Source organism: Neopsephotus bourkii, unplaced genomic scaffold (assembly GCF_033783945.1).
Source record: "Neopsephotus bourkii isolate Nb327-2 ecotype Australia unplaced genomic scaffold, CSIRO-AGI_Nbou_v1 NB_962, whole genome shotgun sequence".
Taxonomy (NCBI): Eukaryota; Metazoa; Chordata; class Aves; order Psittaciformes; family Psittacidae; genus Neopsephotus; species Neopsephotus bourkii.
The window spans coordinates 8,186,703-8,207,893 of record NW_026901456.1 but is presented as its reverse complement, the minus strand read 5'-3'; the positions used below and the strand labels follow the sequence as shown (position 1 = coordinate 8,207,893).

The window sequence follows — 21,191 nt, the reverse complement described above, 5'->3', positions numbered from 1 at the left end:
GTATTCCATTTATACTGATAGCTGGTTGTGATTGCCTGTGGTCTTTTTTAGAGCTGTCTATGAAAAGCAGCCTGGACATGGCCTGTTCTTTCAGTAAGCCACACAGTGTGTTACAGGGTCATGACTGTCACTAATGCAGCCCTTAGGACAGGTTGCATTCCCTACTCCACGTTTCTGATGCAGTTCCAGTGAAGACAGTGGGATTTCACCAACATCTTCTGGTCATCTCCCTCCAATAAACTGTTTTCAGCTTGTTCTTAAAAATGATGGAGCCAAAACAAGCACCAAGGGCCACCAATTCTGAAGCTCCCATGCACTTCAATTAGAGAAAGCCAAGGAGCCTGCAGTATTCAATTAGCTACTGCATGCCAGGGTCCATGACTAGGCTTGTGGGAGTTAAGCATATGCATAAACACTTGTTGGATTAGGGTTTATGGTTAGACAAAAATCCTACCAGCTGAAACAAAACTTCCTATCAGGATCTAATTCTTAAACAGTTGTACTGGGAGGAGAGTGCAGTTGAGTTCCTACAGCAGGTTTTCTCATCTAGTGTAACTAACTAGCTCAGTGCAGGACTTGGCATATCCTAAGCAATTGTTTCTAGCTCCTGCACAGCTCATCTGCTCTGGGAGCTGATTTGTGACGGAAATCTGCTTGAATGGAGATGGCAAATTTGATTTACTTGTGAAAACAAAGTAAAGAATTCCACAGCAGAACAATCTGGGTCACAATGTACTTTGGATTATAAGATTTAGTACAGAAATAAGGCCCAAACCACATAATTAAGATCCAACTTTCAAGCATCAAAAGTTTGAGGTTAATCAAAACTAGGGCTTAGTTCATCCATTCATGAAGATGTCTGTGTAGCTTGGAGCTGACCCTGTGCTTGGATCTTCCCATCTCCTTTGGAGTCCCCCTGGACTGTTCAAATCCAGAGATCAGACCCTTTTCTAGTTTGGAGTAGAAAGCCCAAAACCACACACACAAAGCTGTTTAAAGGAGAAAGCAACCTAGGCAGAAAGAGGAAGCAGCAGAGAGCACTGGCCATGAGCTAGTCCTGGGTCTCTAGAAGTGTGCAAGTAGAAATAGGGTACAGAGGTGGATGTTTCAAGATAATACTGTTCTCCCTGAGCGACTGGAGAGTACTCAAAGTAGTACAGTTTTATGCACAAGAAAGAGACCAGACAATGGCACTGGTGGAGAAACAAGAGTTGAGCTAAGAATTAATTTGCAGAAACAACAGGAGAATAAATCTGAATTTCCAGAGCAGAAGGCTGAGTTTCTGTTCAGGGCTGAGCTTCGTAGCAGACACACTGCAGAGAGGCTGACCTTCCTAAGGTGCTTCCTGGGTCATGGGGGGAAAGACTGGCCCCCACCCATTCATCTCTTTTGAAGAGCAAGGTAAGACAATGCATGCGGCTTCGGACTTTGCAAAGGCAAAGCACTAATGTCACCCTTATTGCTATCATACCTAGCAAAGTGATGGGGCAGCCTCAAGAACTGAGCCAAGGAGGACAAGAGCAATTTGCATCATGCTTCCCTGGCTGCATGCCTATGGCTGTTAGTGGGGGGATGCCAGCAAATGCACGTGAATCACTGGTCTCATCAGCCACGCTGTGACAGGAACTGATACTCACCGCTGAAACCCCAAGGCAGTATGACCTTTCCGCAGTGGGAAAAGCCAGGATCAGGTGAGCAGCATGGTGGGGGCTCTCCTCTTGTAGCCATGAGGAAGGGGGTTTCTTCTGGCCTCCCCTTTGGGAAGGTGGTGCACAGGAGTTGATCACAGTAGTGCTGGCTATCCGCACAAGTGCAGCTCCGGGCAGAGCTTGCATCCCTGGAGCCAGCAATGGCTCACTGATGACAAAGTAAAGTCATCAGTGGAAGTGAAGATCTCTTGGTGTTGCACTTATGATGCAAGGATACCACAGAGAATGTTTCTAGAGATTCTCCCCCAAGACTCACCTCTCCTTTACAGCCCCTTGTATTCATTATGAAAGTGTTTGTCTTTATGAACAGATACAGTTTTCACCTGAACACACACAAAAGAAAACAAGCACAACAGCCATTTCTGTAGAAGAATATATTATTTAGCAGATCAGTTTAAAAGTAAAAAAAAAAAAAAATCTGTACATCTTTGAAGGCTTTTCTCATTGGTGCTTTTTGCATCCATGAGGATAAAAATTTGCTTGCACAGTGGTTTCAGCTTCGTACTCCTTTGCTCATGCTGAAGGATCCCATGATGTCTAATCGTACTAGGCCACAGAAAGAACCTGCAAACTCACTGAGGTTTCTTCTGACTTCTTCTAGTGTATGAGTCCACTATGCTGGGCTTCTGAATGTACTGTGAACACTATAAAATTCAGAGAGCAATACAGAGAAATGTGTCATTAGGGCCTAATAGGCACACAAAAATATATGCCAGGACCCTTGTCAGAATATAAGCATCTGTTAAGCTATGCTGTAATTAGCATACTGCTGTACACACATACGTTATATCTTGACTAAACCAACTGTTTCGTTTGGTTTTGGGTGCCAGTGGCTTGTTTTCCAGAAAAGGCTCCTTAGCTAAACTGCTTTGTCTCTGCGCACTGCAGTCAATGTGGTCACCAGAAAGGCAAACCTGCTGAAGATTTGAGCTGTGCTGAAACACGTGCAATGTGCGCAGCAGAGGACATGCCGGAACATGGGGAATCCTTGGTGCTGATGCTGGAAGTGCCAATGTCAGGAGGCTGCAGGCTGTAGACAAGGCGCCCAGGCAGGCAGACAGGTCTGTGAGGCATCTGTGCCTGCCACCACTGCTGTGTACATGGTCCCAGTTGGATTTTGATGTAGCCACCACGTCTGTTTGGCAAACAGAGCACTTCTCAAAACCAGAATAACCTCAGGGATTGTGTCTTGTTCAGACCTTTTCATCTCACTTTTCAGTACTTCCAGTGGTCAAACTGTCACTTTTCTTTTTCTGCAACTGAAAGGAAGAGCAAAGGAGCATTAATACCCTGACTCACACAGTGCTGCTTTGCACTGCTGCTGTCAGTCAAAAGCTCATCTCTTCACAAGGTATGTGCAACACTGTTTGGGAAATAATAGGCAGCATCTTGGTATATCACAGGCACCGTTTCATCTAAGCTCCTCTGGATGTATGTCCTGAGTAAACACAAATCAGTCTTCCTCATCATCTGCCATGCTAGGCTCTTAGATTATTAACTAACTCTTCTTGCTTCAGGATATTTCTGAATTCAGAATTCAGACAGCTCCTATTTTTCTAAGACCCTTGTGCCAATGCACCATAGTTAAAGCTCTGTCAGTTCGTATAGAATTTCTGTTTGACAGATTCTGTAAACCAGAAGTAAAATCTCAGCTCAACTTGAAACATGAGCAGGACTCAGGAAGTTCTTCTTCCCTCCTTAGAGAAATGCTCCTCTCTAAACTACAGAATGCCTAAAAGACTTTCTTCTCCTTTATAACTTAGTGTCCTCAAAGCATGCTCTCTTTGATTAATCTGTGCTGCTGAAGGGCTTTTTCTCCTAAGCACTTGGGAGGAGGTGGCAGCTACAGCAAGGATGATCAAGTGAGTAAATCTTCATTTCCCACATACCAAACAATGTCATCACAACTACTATGCCAGGGCACTTCACAATCTATTTTAATGACAGAGTGACTGATAGTATCCTGTCTACATGATCAGTTTTTTCATGTCAGAAAACATCTACGCTGTGATGCCATTTGGGCAGGTTTTGTTGTCTGCCTCGGTGTGCAAGGGAATTGGGCATGCTCGATGTCACAGGCTGCAGGATGCTGTGGGAGCCAGGCCAGCATGCCTGAGGCAATGCACACATGGTCAGAGGCAGAAAACATGGTTAAATATATATCCTACGTCCCCTGAGCCTTAAATGTCAAAATGAGATACACTGTAAATGGAGGTTGCCACTCAGCATGGGCCATAAAATAGCTTTATCAGTTGTGTGTTTAATCCTACTAGTTGCTGTGTATGAAAGAGTAATTCCTCATAGAATTTCAAGCACAGACACGTGAGTGGAAGTTTCTTCCTAGAAAACAAACGTATGGATTGGTGGTGTGGTGCCTTGAGCTGCCCAACCCCAGGACATTTCACAGCAATGTAGCCCAGGATAACTCCTTCCCAGGGGAAGGCAGCTCCCTTCAGGAAGAGGTGTTTGATAACGCGCTCCGCTCAGGCAGTAACTTTTGGGTTTTGGTCTGAGGTCCCTCTCTCACAGGCAGTTCCCTTCATACACAAGGATGTACTTGTGTGGTGCCTGGTGGACTTGGCAAGGGCATGTTTATGTGCACACTTACTGCTTGTGGTACGCACCCAGCCAGGAATAACCGTGTTTCTCATGGTAATGGTTATGCCATAAGTATTTCTAATGTTTCAGAATTAAGCTGCTATTAAATTATAATGTTTGACTTATTCAATCCTAACATTTGCTTTATCAAAGAGATATTTAGAGCTTACCTCTTTCATAGCATCATCTATCTGTTTTAATTCCTCATAGTGGTCCCTGGATTCCCAAAGGGGCTGGAGCATTACCTCCTCCACTTCTGGGAACAGCTAGGTGAAAATAAGGAAAGAATATCAACATTTCATTTTGTATTTATTAACTTGTATGTGCTGGAAATGGGGTGAAAAGCAGGGTGTGAATTGTACATCCCCATTTCCCTGGCTAGCTAAACACCTGAGGCAACAAATACTGAAGCTCTGCAAGCCCCGCTTCTGCTTCTGGACTTGGGTGGCTTACCTTTGTTACCGTTTCAAACATGGGGATGAGAACAAACTTCAGAAAGCCAATCTGTGCTGTTGGCTTGGTCACTTTATCACGGTCCATGAATGGTGCCACTGGAAGCCCCTCAGATTTTTCTCGATCGCTCTGGAACAAATCCAGAGAGAACAAATATGAATCATGGCTGGAAGCCTTTAAGGATTGTAATGTAACAAGCATTAGCTTGCTACTAGCTAAAGAGCAGTAGGCTTCAGATAGAGATCTCAGTGGTGTCTGAAGATAGCACAGAATAGCAATAGGTTTCCCTTGGGCTAATGCATCCTTCGTTGTTTAGTGCAAGTTTCTGAATAGAGAACTCTGTTCAGTTACTTCTGCACAGCACTGGCATGAAAACATTGACCAGGCTTCCAGGTCAACAAGGCCACTCGATTCCCTTTCCAGATCTATGAGATTTATGAGGTGAAATATTTCAGGGCACTCAGAAGGGCGGTAATGGCTCTTGCCACTCTGGAAGAGAAAGAATAGGTCTTTGATTTTCCAGAGAGTGATTATTTTCAGGTATTCAATGAGAAATTACACCTCCTTCTTTACCAAGTATTAAAACTAGTTCTGGATAGCTAGGTCAATGGAGAGCAGTTCAATTGACTGCAAAAAGTTTACCAAGCTACATACTTGATCACATAACTTATTGTGTCTATGTCTGTGGGTTCATGTGCAAGGAGGTCATAGACAGTGTATGCAAAAAATACATCCCGTAGCAGATTTTCTCTCTCAATTACTGGGTCTTTCGGCACATAGTGTCTTTGCTGGATAGCCAAAATAGTAAGGCACATGGATACTGTAATTTTGAGTAAAAAGCTGGAAATGCAGTGGGCTAGAAGTGTTTCTGACACATCATCCAAGAGATCTTCTTGGCATGAACCCTATCAAAATACAGACAAAACACAAAAGATGGCTCTGGCATCTCCTCCTTGGAGCACTGCAGCCATGTGTTGACCGAGATCCCACTGCTGCAGCATGTACATGCAGCTTGGGAGCCTATGTGCCAGGGATAGCTGAGGGCTTCTGTTCCAGGGATCTTTTCTTAAGCAATCAGAAACTGCATTCAGCTGGGAATCCAGTGAGGAGCAATGGTTTGTGAAGCTTGAAGTCTGACTTTGCAGACTGTGATGTTCACATGCAGTGAAGAGTATCTAAACTAGTTCCTATGTGATATTTGATAATTTACTTGACAAGTTTCTCTTGCCATTGCTCTTGCCCTTTTGTCTCAGAAATCATTTATATGTCAAGCAAACTTGCTTTACAGAGAATAAGCTTAAGTCTGCTAGCATTAGGATTTCTAGGTTGCTGCTGTATTTCATCTGCAAATCACATTCATTTGCTTTCTGAACAGCTTCTCTTGTTGACATCCTTCTCCAACTTTCTGCAAAAGAAGTCTTCCCATCCTAGAACTATACTGGTCTGTCAGAGACAGAGCACCTGTAGCTGAGGTGGGATTCAGGAAGAGCAGCCCTCCCTCATTCTTACCTGCATAAAATATTCCTCTAGTAAGCAGTCTACCCAGGGCTCTGCTACTTCCATTGGGCGGACTTCATTGGAGATATCACAGCATTTTATCAGTACCATCTTCAGCTGAAAGAAGATAATAATTTAATACTGCAGTCTTAATGCCAGCCCTTTTTTTCCCTACTCAGAGCCTTTCTCTTTACAACGCACTGGGAGGCAATGCTTTCAAACGGAATGGACAGTTTTAGGATGAAATCAGAGGCCTTAAATGATCTGGATTCTTTTCCACTCTCTCAGTTACTCTGTAAATCACTTATCCCCTCTCTGCCTTGGTTTCCCTGTCTGTAGCATTGCTGTGTCACAGTGGGACATGTGCTTATCTGCTATATGAAGAGATTCAGCCACAAATGATCATGAGGTTGTTCGTGGAGCACTCAGAGGTAGCTAGGGAAGACTTCCCTGGACATCAAAGATGACTGGATTGGGACGTCGGGGAGACTAGAGTTTGTACTCTTGTGGATACTTTTTGCCCCACCATAATGGACAATATGACTTTGTGACCTGACAGAGTAAATATAATTTTTTTCCTGATGAGAGTCCAGGATTTCTAAAGCTGGAATAATCTACCTTATACAGAGCATTTTCAAATCGCAATTCTTTCTGGTGGGGCAGAGAATGTAAGAAGGATTTATGTTTTTTAATAATGTATATTGAATCTTGGGTTTTAAACAAACAAATTTCAATCTACAGGCTTTCACACTGTGCACAGAAAAATCATAATCCAGAAAACCTCTTACACAGGTCATGTGTTCTTCATTTGAGTAATCAAAATTTTCCATTTTTTCCTTGAAAGAGTCCAGTATTTCTGCATGTCTCGCCATGTCTGTAGCCAGGATTAATGTAATTATCCCCTAGCAAAGAAAACATGTTCACATATTAACTTGACATTCTTTACAAAGTCTGCTATTACAGAGCAAAGTAGAGTCTTTCTTACATACAAAAAGCCTCAGTTGCAGTACATAGTTAATACCTAAAGGGGAAGTTTCTGACCAGAAACTGCCAAGCAAATTGGAAGAGGGTTATAAAGAGTTCATGGTATACGAAGATACTGGTTGGATTGGCCTGTAACATTTGTGTGATATTCCAGAGACATTGAGGGTTTTCTTTTCTGATTGACTAATTGTGGAAAAACAAACTGTACAACAAGATGCTCTGCTTGCCAAGATCCACTATTGGCTCCTTGGAAAGCACTACAGATTTTGCTGCTGACTCTTAAGGGCCCTAGGAAGTGACAAAGATCAGTAGATGTAGGTGTCCTTGTCGTGGTTTAAACACAGCCTCTGTGATCATCTTCCTTGGATTAGGAGTTTTGAAATACCCCGATGCAGACAATGTGTTAGGAGCTTGGTATCCTCCTGCTAGGTTGAGTTTGTGATGGGTAAACATGATTAAAGTTGAAGGTTTTCATACAGATCTGTCCACTTTGGGCTCATGTCTGCTTCCTGTACACTGGCAGAATCAGTAACTCCAACCAGACAGGTATCTGAACCCTTACATTGGTCTGCTTTTTCATTTGGTGTGTATCGAAAAGCACAAATGCTTTTTCATTTGTGTGAAAACTAAGCCTGAATTTTTGCCCTTACAGCTCTAATAGGAACTGTAGCATTGTTCACTCTCTCAGAGATAACCGTGATGACTCCCAGTCCACCAGAGCCTCTTCCAACAGTACAAGTGCTCTGCTGTTGTAAAACTTTTCTCATTTTGAAGTCTCTTTTAATATTAATACAATGTTCTCTTAAAGCATGATCTTCTGCCATGAGAGCTTAATCCTTTCCCAGTCAGAGCTAATGGCTCATTCAATAATATAAATATCTATCCCCCAAATGTCATAGGCTTTAATAGTCAGGATGTACTCATTATTTCTCAGCAAGACATTTCGGGGAGTGCTGCTGTGGAAATTTTCCAAGAATCCCTCTTGAATCCTTACAACGTGAGGGGCTTTTTCAGTCTTACCCTCTAGGGAGAGTGATTCACTTGCATTGTACAACAGGGAAGTCTGTGAGTGCTTTTGTCTTCAGGAACAGTTTGTATGACACAGAGGGGAACAGCATTCATACCTGTCTTATCTGTTTGAATTGGTCCTGGTTAACGTTGGAGAAAATGTTGTATTCTGGCTGGGAAATGATCTGGAAAGCCACAGCACAGTGGTGGTTCTCCAGCGGGGAGATGTCATTGTAACGTACCGCAAGCTCAGTCCGTGCGTTTATCTGATAGCTGATGTGAAGAGAAACAATGAGAACTACTGCAGATGCACACCAGCTGCTCTAAACCATGCTGCTTACTTTTATGTACATTCTTTTTAATACTTATTCAATCAGATGCAGTTTGCTTCTTGATTGTTAATACCAAATCAGATGTTTTGAGAAGATAGATTTTATTTTAATGTTCTCTCAGGCACTATTCCCCTGTAGAAGTTGGTTTGGGTTTTGGTTTGGCTTGTTTTGGTTTATTTTTTGATTTTATTTATTTATTTATTTTATTTATTTTACCGGGTGTCTGTATCTTAAAATGACATAAGACAAAAAAAGAAAGAACTGTCTGGGCTTCATTCAACCCCCACTAATATTAACGGGGAGATTCTCACTGATCCCAGTCAGAATTGGGTTCTGCCCTTATTTAACGAATGGTTACAAATAAATTAAATTTTCTTTTGTTCACACACACATACATGCACACAAAAGTGTCCATGGGTCAACAATTATAATTTCATCACATGATAATAAATACAATAACATGCACTTCATTATTTTTAATTATGAAATACTGTGGAAGTTAAATCATGGTTCACATTTTCATGTAATTATTCCATTTCAGTCAATAGAGCTATAATAAGTTATTCCCTCTCTCTCATCGTACAATATTTTACCTTGTTTTCTCAGCAGCAGGGGAAAGTGTTGGAATAGAAACATGAAAAAGCATTTTCCATACAGAACCAAGGACAACTGGCAGCCCCAACCCAGACCTGAGTTTTGTGCGTGAAGCTCTGCTACTTGGCCTATGTGTGAGTAAACACCAGGGCCTTTGAGAAGGTCATTGCCAGCTCAGGCCGTGAGAAGGAGAACCTGATCTACCAAAACTGCAGCTGATATTACCTTCCCAATGAATTTTAAGGGACAGACTTACGTATTGTTGTAGCCTGGATGGTCCAGGTCATGGCACACTGCTGCAGTCATGAGAATCAAGATGTCTATTTGGGAAAATTTCTCCTGTAAAATACAGAACATACGGTAGTATTATGGTTTCTACTTCCCTTATCCCCATAAATGAATATAAGCGAAAAACCCACCCACATTTACTTTTTAGAGAAATGCAAATCTGAGCAAAATGAAGTGTTTTTCCACAGATCAATTTGCTTCAGTCAAGAAAGAATTCTGCCTTCCCTTCCAGTAAAAATGACTCAGATTTGCCTTTGTTGCACTAAATAACAGCAGCTCAGAGGAGGCAATTTGCTTGAAACTTGTTATTACTGCAGGGATCTTATAAAAGCACTGAGATATTAGTATAGTCTCTTACAAGTCATTAGAGCATCCTGATTAGCTAGGGGAGGGCTGGAAGATAGCTTAGTTGCTATTGCGTTCTGCGTTAACTAAAGTTATAGAAAGTGAGAAAAATTAAGTGTTGCATTCCCACAGTTTCCGAATAGGGCAAACTTCCATTAAAGAAAGTTTTTCTTAACACCCCTACTGGCAAGAAAATACTTAAGCCAGTAACTGAGATGTTTAACTATGGTGAAGACAGGGGTTTTTTTTACTGAACAAAATCTGGTTTGTACAGAAATGAAATGAAAATATAGACACAAGTTATCCAGCCAATGAAAATAAATTATGGCTATAGTTTTGAACAACGTACAGGTTGAATGAGAATCTTGCATACTGTACATGCAAGGCATTATTTGAAGTAGCTCACCCAGGCGCAAGCACACATCTGGGGAAAACCTCTCGTGGGAATATTTTGTGTCACAGATGAAGACCATATCCACAGACCATAATTCATCAGGCTTTGGGATCTGATTCATTGATGTTTCATGCTATCAGAGTGTAAGAAGAGCTTCAGTGTACAGATTTGGGATACTCAGGAGGTGAAGGTAGCATCCCAGCACCCTCAGAAAGCTGTGCAGGTGCTTGACATCTGGGATGGGATGGCTGAATGGGCAGACAGAGGTGGAAATGAAACACTTCCTCCTTGCCCCAGGGACTAACCAGTGCAGATATTGCAAAGCTCATCGCTTGCTAGCAAGCCGGTGGCCTGTTTTGCAAGAAAAATGGCACAGGTGTCATAGCACTGAGTGGATGAACACATGCCCCATGATGGAAATGGGGTGATACTATTGAGGTGGAGGGCATACCTGGAGGCTGCAGAGCGAGATCATGCTGTACATCATCTGGGTCACACAGAAGCAGTGCCGGAAATTATGGAAGGGGTTGTTTCTGTAATTGTCATGAATACACAGCTGCAGAGGGAATGAAACAGTCAGGGAGAGAAGAGCTCTTTCTTTATAAGCATATGATTATAGATGTTTCCCAAACTCCCTGGAAGCACTTTATATCCCTACAGGTGTCCCATGGAGCCCAGTATTATTTTCTGCTAGGACAGACTGACAGCACAAAGACCTTCTGACACTTTCTGCCTTTCAAGAATTTGTCAGCAGGTAAAGCTCATAGCAGCTTCTCTCATACCAGCTAGCAATGGGTAAACATCCCAGCACAGTCAAGTGAGACAGTCCTATCAGTGTTGAGACAGGACTCTGTGCTCTCATCCTGAATTTGTATTTCAAACTGTGCAGTGGTTAAATGGTGTCTTTGGGTGTGTAAAGAACTCAAAGTATATCGCCGTTCCCTTCTCTTGCTGAATGCAAATTGCAGCTTTGAAATCTTCAAGGCTGAAATGTAGCTGTTATTTCATTTGCAGATGCTCAGAGGTAGTACTTTGGGATGTGTTGCTTGGCAAAGTGAAGATATGAATGCACATTCCCTGGCTTACCTATTTGGATTTCCTACGCTAATGCAGCATGGGAGAGATTAAGCCATATAGGCACATGGGACAGATTTTAACTGTCTACAGATCCTGGCTATGTGCTGTTCTTACAAATGCAAGCTCAAGCTTGTGAGCTTGAGCTTGTGTCCATGTGTCCTCATTACTGTCAACTGGGCTATCTGAGTGAAGCTGGCACAGCTGGGTTGCCACATGCCACAGTCATTCTTGCGATGTACTAGAGAGCCTTTGGTGTCCTGTCCTGCACGAAACACCCAAGCATCAGCAGCACTGCTGGACCCCTTCTGCTTAATCATCCATAACCTGGACCCTTATGCACACGCCAGAGCCCTTAGAGAGCCCTTATACACACGCTTCAATTACTGAGCCTGAACTAATGACCTGGGCAGAATTTGTGTCCCCTTCTCCAGCTGAATAGTGAATTTACTTTAAAGAGCCTTCAAGCCCCATCAGGATCAAACCCTTCAACTTGGGACTTGACTTCTAGGAAGCCTTAAAGTTGTGGATCAAGTCAAGAGAACTGTGGGTTTTCAATACTTATTCAGTATTTGGGGGGTTCATTGCGAAGCTGTTCAGATTATTCTGCAGCAAGGACTTTAGGAATGCATTATATTATTTTAAAATGAAAACTAATTGCACAGTGTGGTTGAGAGGCTCACAGGTGATGGGCAGTATGTCGCAACCTCTGCACAGAGACCATGGTCATGCCCAGGCACTGTACAGCACTGCATGGATGTAATGTACACAACCAGTAGTGGAGCCCAGAGCATCCCAGGGGCTCCTGACTCAGAGCACTGAAGGACTGGAGTGACTGTGTTGCATTAGTCATCTGTCCCTCCCCTTTCTGGAAGATTTCTGTAGCCAGTGGATGTGGGAGCAAGAAAGCAAGCATATGCATGAGGTGGCTTTTTCTCACCGGCATAAGTTCAAACTGGTGCCCATACTGTGCCTGGGGAAGTATCATAGTTTGAAGTAGAATCCTTGAGGCTTTTTTTAATCATCTTTTTTTTCTTTTTTTTCTGCAAAGTCAGCATTTAAGGAAGGAAATCTCACCCTGTCTTACCTTCATGGAAAATACATAATAAAGCCCCCTTGTTCAGAACAAGGCTGTCTTAAATGCAAGTGGTAACCAATTACTTGGAGATGCAAGCTAACAGGAAGCTGCCTGCAGTAGTGCATGTGGGTGGCATGTTGATGTGTGTTGACATATCACCTTGTTCCCCATGTTTTCAGGCTGTGAAACGGGAGGAGGAAATTTTCTGTTTTATCTACTCTGTGCTAGCCTTGTTTGCATTGGGTTTCATCCCACCCCTTCTGTTCAGCTGCTTTCTAAGGTCAACAATACTGAGCTTTTCATCTGCCTTCTTCGGGAGAGAGCTCCTAGGTCTTGATCATTTTTTGTATCTCCTTTAATGTGGTCATACTAAGTTTCTAAAAAGACCTAGAAATAAATTTCAGGTAAGCCTTATGCCTCTATAGTGACATGGTAACACATGTCCATTTTATCCCTCCTTCCATTCTCCGATCAGCCTTATGCCTTCTTAGCTTCACTGTGCAGCAGCACACCAAGCAGTGACAGTCACTGTCCTGTGTAAGCTCATGCCCAGGTGCTTTCTGCTTTTGCTGTACTTCATGGTATGATGAATTTGGAGTTTGCTTTGTGTTTGCTAAATAGCTTCTGAACTTGTGGAATTTGTTCAGGCCCTTCTGGAAGTCTACATCCACCATGTAAAATGGTTTCCACTATTCTATGCATATTCTTCAGGTAACTAGAAGAGGTTAATGAGATGTGAGCCTTTGCCACAGGAATTGTATGAAACAGCTGTATAATGAATTTCACATCATGAAGTTTTTGATTACTATAATAATAAATTTGGCAAGTAAAGATGTAATTTTTACTAACTATAATTCTTCGGGCTGTACCTAGATCCTTTTAAAACAACAGGTAAAATATTTACTGTTCTACAATTCTCTAGGAATGTGGCAGGTTTTTCTAAGAAAGCCAATATATTCTTCAGCTTTTCAGTAAATGCTTTCTCATGCTGCCCCTTGGACCTGAAAACTTACTGGTTTTAGATCAGTGTTTCTTCTTCAGACATCTTAGTTTTGTATGACCTTAACATTATCATGTCTCGCACCTCTGCAGCATTCTCAACATTAAAGACTAAAGCAAAAAAAGTTATTTGGCTTCACAGAAATTCCTTTTCCTTCCTGACTTGCTCCTTTACTCACCGTGTAGTACATCTAATAATTATTGCACATACTGGCTTTTTTGGCTGTATCTGAAAATGCTTGTCATGTCTCCATTTACAGTAGGTACCAAGAGCATTCACCAGAAATTAACTGCTCTCAATAATAGAAATCTTACCAAAGGCAAAACAGTTAAAAAAATATTATCTGGGACCATTAGACTGCAAACATTTGCTGAAGTACTTAAGTTTTAAGAATTTGTGTAGGTTGTCTGCTTTCAGTGGGATTCCTCAGGTGAGCCCAGTTAATTCCATGACCAAAGGTCTTCTTAATCAATTTTTGGTTTTAAAAATTCTCAAATATGAGTAATTTAAATACTTACCAACCACCTCTTTAACGTAATAGGATTGATATTGAAGTCTTTTACCAGTCCAAGATCATGGTACATGTGTTCCAAGCAACTCAGCATCTGTAGCCAGGAACAGATAGGTAATTGGCTTGGTAAATATCACTTCGCTTTCTGATACATTGCAAAATGAATTTTCTCCTTGCAAGCATCGAATAATTGCAAAGCCCTCTTGTTAAGATGAAAGAAAGATGTTCAAAGACTGCGTGATTAAAGACAGTGCAAGAGGGAAGATAGGTTCTAAAAGCTTTTTGAAGTAGACAGATTGCTGTTGACTTCACAGGTTTTGTGGAGGGCTTTGAGTCACACTAGCTCTCCTTAGTAACTGCGATTCATTCATTTCATAGCAATACCTTCTCACCAAAAAAAGTGTTGCCATGTTTCTAGTTCAGCTGGGATACGTTCTAATGCTTGTTGAAAACATTGGAGTTTTCCCACTGACTCCAAAGGCCCTGGCTGTACAGAAATGGACCAGGCCCTAGCTGTATGGAAAATGACAGCAGAAAATAAGATTCTTGAAAACCCCTTTTATTCTAGATACATGTCAATATCTTCTTTCTTTCTGACTTCTTGTGAGTTTTTAACACCATTATCTTAACTTGTTTAACAAAAGGTCTATCAATATAACCCTACAAAGTTGCAGCAGGTTTGTGACCATCTGCTCCTGTAAACTGTAACTGAATCCCAACAGCTGAACTGCAAAGGCAGGCTGCTTTTTTGAGACAACATCTGCTCTGCAGTAGGAAGGAGGGTGCAAGTAATATATCACTACCAATCCCAGTTAATCTTCTGGATTTGAAAATAATGGAAAAGAAAGGTATTGATCATCTGATGTGTATGGGCACTTAACAGCTGCCCACCAGACAGAAATGAACAGGAGTTCAGGAGTTTATGTATCTGCATTCCCATTTCTGAAAGCAAAATCTGCAAGGGTTGAAATGTAGCCATTAAATTATTTGATGCAGTTCTTAGACTGTAGACTGGTGAGTTTTAACATGACGAGTATGATGTCACAAATATGGCCTTGGAGACATTTCTAGCTAGGTTTCTATTATTTAGGCTCTTCAAAACTCTCCAGAAAAATGATCTCATCTAATGAAACTTTATGTTTATCCAGGGAATATACATAGTTCATGCAGTAAAAAAAAGAGGCTGGTTTTGAGTCATCTGAACAGGAAGAAAGAGACTTTTCTGCAAGACTTCAGGGACAATGTCATGATCTGAATGGTGCGCACATCACATGGGTAGCATTTTGCTGTAGACAATCCTGTCCTGTTCCTAGGTAGAATATATGTTCCACAATAGTTTCAGAAAAGACTTTCTGAGACAACAGAGTGAATCCAGAAGGGCTGAATTACTCCCAGAAAAACCTATCTCCCCCCAGCTGTTGCCAAGAGAGCTATTGGTGAGTGGCCAGGTGACTGTAGTCCCAAAGCTCCTGCCCCTGAGCATGTGAGATCTCAGTCTTCATTTTTAGTTTTCTTGGTTAACAAGCAAAAGGTTGAACATTGGACTCTTCTAAGGGTTAAATGAGTGGGCATTTGATAAAGTGAACACAAGCTTGCTGCCTAGTTCTGTTTACTGAGATGCTTCAGAGCACACTATTAATTTGCTTACAGAAGGCTAAGGTTTATAACCTGCCTGCCCTCCACTGAACATGTGAGCAAATACTCATTGCTAAACAAGCATTGGCAGAATTGAAATATTCTCTGTAAACATAAACCAGAGCTAAAAGGGTAAAATAAACCCATGTGGTGCTCAGCTCACTAGAGGTTGTGTGGTATCTTATTTCTGAGCAGCTCTCCTCCTTTCAGGGCATGTCTAATCTCTGCATTCTCTTGTTAGCCCGGTTCATGCCACCATATAGTGTTTCCTAAGATTCTAAGTGAGTTACTGTGCTAAAATAATACACCTCAGCACACAAAAATCCATGGATAATGCTTTTTGTCTCTCACTATGCTTTCTTAATAGTCAGAGAAACAATGAGCCAATAGTGTCACGGTCCACCTGGCAGGTCGTAATTCTCTCTTGCTGTAAAGACCTGACAGACATTAAAAAGCTGGGGCCAAGCCATTTTGGCTGAGCATGGTACAGAGAAAAGGGACTGGAGAGGTGATGGACCTAAAGCCACTGGAGAGGCCTTCTGTTAAAGCCGGATGAAACATCCTGAAGGGAATATCTGTGTATGGTATGGGTATTTTTAATTGTCGCATTGACCTACAGGTGCTGAGCCAGAATGATCCTTATATGCACAACATCTTACTGAGAAGGTAATTAAAGTGATTGCTGCTGGGGTGCTGCTAGAGCTACTCAATCCTTCCCTTGGGAAAAAAACACAACACTAAACCCCCACTTTAGTCCTGCCCTCCCTTATATTTTTCCTAAGTGAGATTTGCTTGTATTTGCTGAATCTAATTATACATTAAATTATAAGCTGGCCATTACAGAAACATCCTTCTCATTCATGTTTCCACAGAGGTTTACACATGGTCCTTCCAGAACCTTCTGCAATACAAGTGACAAGCAATGAATACTACTAATAGCAAGAACAAAAATAAGACAATTAGGCAAGAAGAAAATACAAATAGGCTATGCATGCAGCTCTGCAACCTCTTCAGAGTACGCCGCAGGAAAACCCCTCACCTAAAAGGGTGTGAATCAATGCATGAACCTCTGTTTGGCTTCATACAGCAGCATGCTGCTTTATTGATTTGAGCAGAGTTGTTGATGATGTGCTTGAGCATACACTTTGCTAGGGATTGATTTGTTCACATAAATGGCACAAGACAGCTCATATGGCAGTAATGACAGTGCACCAGTTGTTGTGGGACATTACTAGGAAAAGATTAAAGAAAATACAGAGAGGAGTCAGTGTATGATAACCAGCAGTCTATCTGGCATCTGTTAGGAAAAAGTACTGTATTCTGGTGTAGTATGAAAATCAAAAAAGGATAGAGAGTAAGGGGCAGAAAAGGGGAAAAATCCCACAGACCATCTCAAAGGGCTCTTCTAGCTTTGTTGGCTCTCAGAAAGAATGCTAACCCAGCTAACACAGCATCCTTACCTCATTGGGCTCCCACAGCCATACGTCAAAGGTTGGCTTCCGAAGTGCTTCAATGGTCTCCTGTGACAGCATGTACTGCAGACAAAAAGACAGCTGGCATAAGGGTCCCCCACCCTGGCATGGGACCTGCTATTGGTGTGTCCTTGGCACTCCCAAGGTTTTGTTCATGAGGGGTTTAGCCATATTGCCCAAGGAGAAAGCAACTGATCTCTTGCTCTGCCTGCCGAGCCCTCCTCACCCTCCCCACCAGCTGCTTGTGGTCAGGCCAGGATAAACAATGCCTAGCAGGCAGCAAGTCCCCAAGCAGCTCGCTGGTTGGTGGAGAACCTTGTGGAGCAGAGAGGTGGAGAATCTGGGAGAAATGGAAGGAGAGTGAGAGTGTTATGGATGGGGTTATGGATAAAACCAGCACAGGGATATAAAGGGCACACGGCTCAGACCTGTCCCTAGCTACACTGGGTTTGTTGCCTGCAGAGCATCAGCAACATTCGATGCAGCCAGTTATGCCTGGATGGTGTGAAGTGTCTACACTCACCGTGTTAAATTAGCTGGTGGGTATGATATATTTACTTGCAGATGATTTATACTCTCATTTTGAGTATTTTTTTCAAGAACGCCCACATTTTCAAATTGGTTGTCAGCCTGCAAGATTCCAGTGATTTTTTATCATTATGCTCGGAGGCTTAGAACAAACCCAAGTTCCCAAGTTACGATTTGTGTACGAACGGAAAAAAAGGAATGCGGGGAGTTAAAAGAACAGGACTCTATCTATTCATCTTTTCTAGACTCCATTCATCAGAGTCTTTCTGGGCCACAGAAATCTCGTAGCTTCGCTTGGCCCATTTACCATGGCTGTCTCTAATTAGTCTGGGCTTACTGTACTGAGCAGGTAAATGAAATTTTCTGAGCCATCCAACTGCTGATACTTAATCCAAGGTAGAATAACACCAAAGATTAATTTCCTTCTTGAGAAGGCAATTGATTTTGTATTCGCACATATAATGTACATTGAATATGATGTTCTGCAAGAAAATTGTGAATTGGCAGTACGGACTTCTTACTTGATAACAAACGTGTGTTGCTGAATAAACAGGAGAACTTAAAATTCATTTCTCTGTAAGGGTCTGAAGGCAAATATGCAAGGATGCATGTCCAGATCATGCACCTGCATCGCATGGGACCATGTGAACTTCAGAGTGGCAGAGCCAGCTTTGATGTGTGCAAGTAAATGACCACTCTGATTTGCACATGTGAGCTGGTGTATTGTCAAGGTGTGAGGTGGGCATTGAGCAGACATAGCCTGAAAGCTTTGCATAATTCCTGTGGGCAAAGACTGATGGTGCTAGCACCAAAGATGCTGTGTACTTCATGGTTTTGGCCTCATTCATTACTGTGGGTTTCTGCTTGTACTTGCCCAGTAAACATTTTTCTTCAAGCGTTGCTATTTTCTGTAGTAAATACATTATCTCATTTTCACAGGGACAATGAATCATTCTGGAGAGAATCCAATGTCACATTTTCTCTTTGTTTCCCTAGGTGAAGCATCTCCATAAATTACTTTTTAAATTAAAAAATAATCCATTAGGAGAAAACAGGCAGCAGCACTATTTTCAATTAGAGTACAACATTGTAGGCTATCTTTGATTGTTTGCTCTGAGCATGGAGAATAAACAAATATAACTAGACCAAAGAGCTTTAAACACTGATGAATGCAAGATGTTCATTAACATTTCAAACACTAATGAGCTTTCAAATATTAAAGACTACTGAGGATCCAACTTTAAGTCACCACAGCAATGACAGCTTTCTTCCATTGTCTCCCAGGGATTTTGGATCAGGCTTTGGATTTAGAATAGCTAGGATGTAGATGGCTAGTGAGTCATGCATTGTAAACCACCAGTTGTCAGGATAGCAAGCGTGTGGTAGGATTATGGGAAGAAAAAGCACTGTGTGGTACCTTTGGATAGGATGGTACATCCCGCCGGGGAGTTGGTCTCTTGTTTTCATCCAAAAAGCTGTACTTGCAGGGACAGTTCGTCCTGAAATTAAATATGCAACTCTTAACATTGTGGGAACAGAGCCACGGTGCCTCAAAAAAAGCTGGAAGTACTCTAATCTCTCAGTAGGCATCGCTTGGAGAATTACCCTGCTGCCCAGACTCTCCCTTTCTAATGTGGTGTTGCTCAAATGCTTTAAAAGTGTGATCCTCTCTAGGATTTTCTTCCCTTGTACAACTTGTTGCAGCTTCTCAGTCTATTTGAATTCAAGTGAGGAGCTTCTCTATTCAGGCATGTGAATACCCCATAATTTCTATTTAAACCAAGTAACTTTCAGCAAGCAGCTTGCTGTCTGTGACAGGCATAGCTGTCTGAGGGCTGCAGAGCCCTGCCAGGGGCCACGCTGAACATGGACACTGGCACACCTATGCTTATTTACCAGTGTAGGCACACACCAAGCCCAAGGCTTACTTCATCCCGGCTCTAGGCCTCATAAAAGCTTGGGTAAGAGCATCCATTTTGATGGCTTGACCATCTTCCCTGCTGCTGTTCAGGCTGGACAACAGCAATGAGGTGGAGGCTGGGCAGATACAGTGTGCTTGGCTCCCAGGTCCTGGAGGAAGGGAGCCATTGCCAGCAGTTACAGGTGATTAACACTTACCTGTTTCTTAACACCGCCACCACCTGACAGTTAATCTGCTCATCCTTCCTCTGCCCGTGGAAGAGCCAAGCTGATGCTGATCTAGTTGAAGATGTCCCTGCTCATTGCAGGGGGTTGGACTAGATGACTTTTAAAGGTCCCTTCCAACCCACACTATGATTCTACCCCACCTGAGCTGAGGACTGTGATAGTGGGAGGTGCACACCGGCCTTACAGCCTTTGCAGAACATCTAGGTTGCTGCATTGCAGTGTGAGAGCAGTTTTTTTTCCTTGCAGCCATGGGGGGCACAGTAAAACATAGAGCTCTGTGGTGTCACCTGTGGCAATCGCAATAGTTTAACTCAACACACATTTCCCATGTAGTTGGTCATGTGGATTTTAAGAACTTTCATGTGAGGTTGATCTGCTTGTATTTTACATTTATCCCTGTATGATTCTTTCTCATTTCTCAAGCCTCCTACCAATTGAAGTTAAAAGAAACCCCCCAAAAGAGCCAACCAAAGCATTCCATTAACTTTATTTGATCCTTTAAAAACTATTTCACATATTGTATATTGAATCTCTTTCTAGTGCTTCTGTTCTCTGTTGGGAGTTGGTCTGGGTCTCTTTTCTGCTCTTAACACTGATGACTTCTATCACTCCTGATGGTGTTGTCTGAATCCTGTGAAAGTTCTGTCATCCTACAGTTCATGGTGGTCAGCTGGCTTCAACCAGCTTTTGAGGAGATTTGGTGAGCCCTGTTTGAGTTGATTCTCAGTTGGTGAAAAGCTGTCTTAATAATTTCTAAAGCTGTTTCCTCAAAATTCCACTGTGAGGGGTATTAGTTGGATAAAAATAGTGAGATGTGGGCAATTCATGCCTTAACTGGAGGATGGCATCCCAGTATGTAGTATGACTCCATGCTACCACACTGGGGAACACACCAGAGCCAGGGTGCATCAGACCTTTACAAAACCTAAAACTGTATCTGCAAATGATGATGATTTTAAATGATACTATATTGTTATTAGCATCTGCCAGTGGTGAACACAAAAAGCAGACTAGCAAACAAAAAAGCAATTTGAGGAGATGCAAGTGGGGGTCTTTTGCTCTTCTGAAGAGATGCACAATTCACTATGCATGACTACTTATAAATCTAGGTGTTCACTCCCACTCTGCCATTCAGTAATGTAACAGCAAATGTAAGAATATGCAAACATACAAGCATACAGCTGTGTCTGCTATGATATTATTGAAGGAATATATGCACTCAGACATGCTTTTGTACATTAACTAAATTTAGATGTGATCCCTAATTTCAACTGTAACACATTATCTAGCAAATGGCATAGCACAAGGGATGACAAGCCTAAGTAGGTGCAAATACATTGCCACATATGCTGGGATGCCTTGTTTTTCCCCCACAGCATGTATCTCATGCCCATGGGAGAGAGATTACTCAGTCACTGTGGGGTGAAGAATCCCTAGGCTGGGGTCACTGTGGTTATGGTTCCTGCAGATCCGTGGTTGCTTGGGAATAGGGAACCACAGCTCATTCCTCAGCAGCTCCGAGTGGGGTCCCTTTTAACGACCA

The 21,191-nt window shown here is 42.3% G+C and overlaps 1 protein-coding gene across 4 annotated transcripts in view; it reads right to left on the bottom strand.

Moving 5' to 3' along the window:
* Window positions 1-719: 719 nt before the first annotated feature.
* Window positions 720-21,191, bottom strand: part of PDE9A (phosphodiesterase 9A) — a 50,701-nt gene continuing 30,229 nt past the window's right edge. For 3 of the 4 annotated variants that reach the window (XM_061359213.1, XM_061359217.1, XM_061359216.1), the window contains 11 exons: window positions 18,918-18,999; window positions 16,961-17,035; window positions 13,873-13,959; window positions 10,654-10,758; window positions 9,432-9,514; window positions 8,366-8,522; window positions 7,046-7,159; window positions 6,270-6,374; window positions 4,761-4,889; window positions 4,478-4,573; window positions 720-2,968 (listed from right to left, as the gene is read on the bottom strand). In XM_061359213.1, the coding sequence (XP_061215197.1) occupies window positions 2,918-2,968; window positions 4,478-4,573; window positions 4,761-4,889; window positions 6,270-6,374; window positions 7,046-7,159; window positions 8,366-8,522; window positions 9,432-9,514; window positions 10,654-10,758; window positions 13,873-13,959; window positions 16,961-17,035; window positions 18,918-18,999 (1,084 nt within the window). In that variant the 3' untranslated portion in view covers window positions 720-2,917. The remainder of the gene's footprint in view (window positions 2,969-4,477; window positions 4,574-4,760; window positions 4,890-6,269; window positions 6,375-7,045; window positions 7,160-8,365; window positions 8,523-9,431; window positions 9,515-10,653; window positions 10,759-13,872; window positions 13,960-16,960; window positions 17,036-18,917; window positions 19,000-21,191) is intronic. The other variant, XM_061359215.1, reaches the window with a different exon arrangement.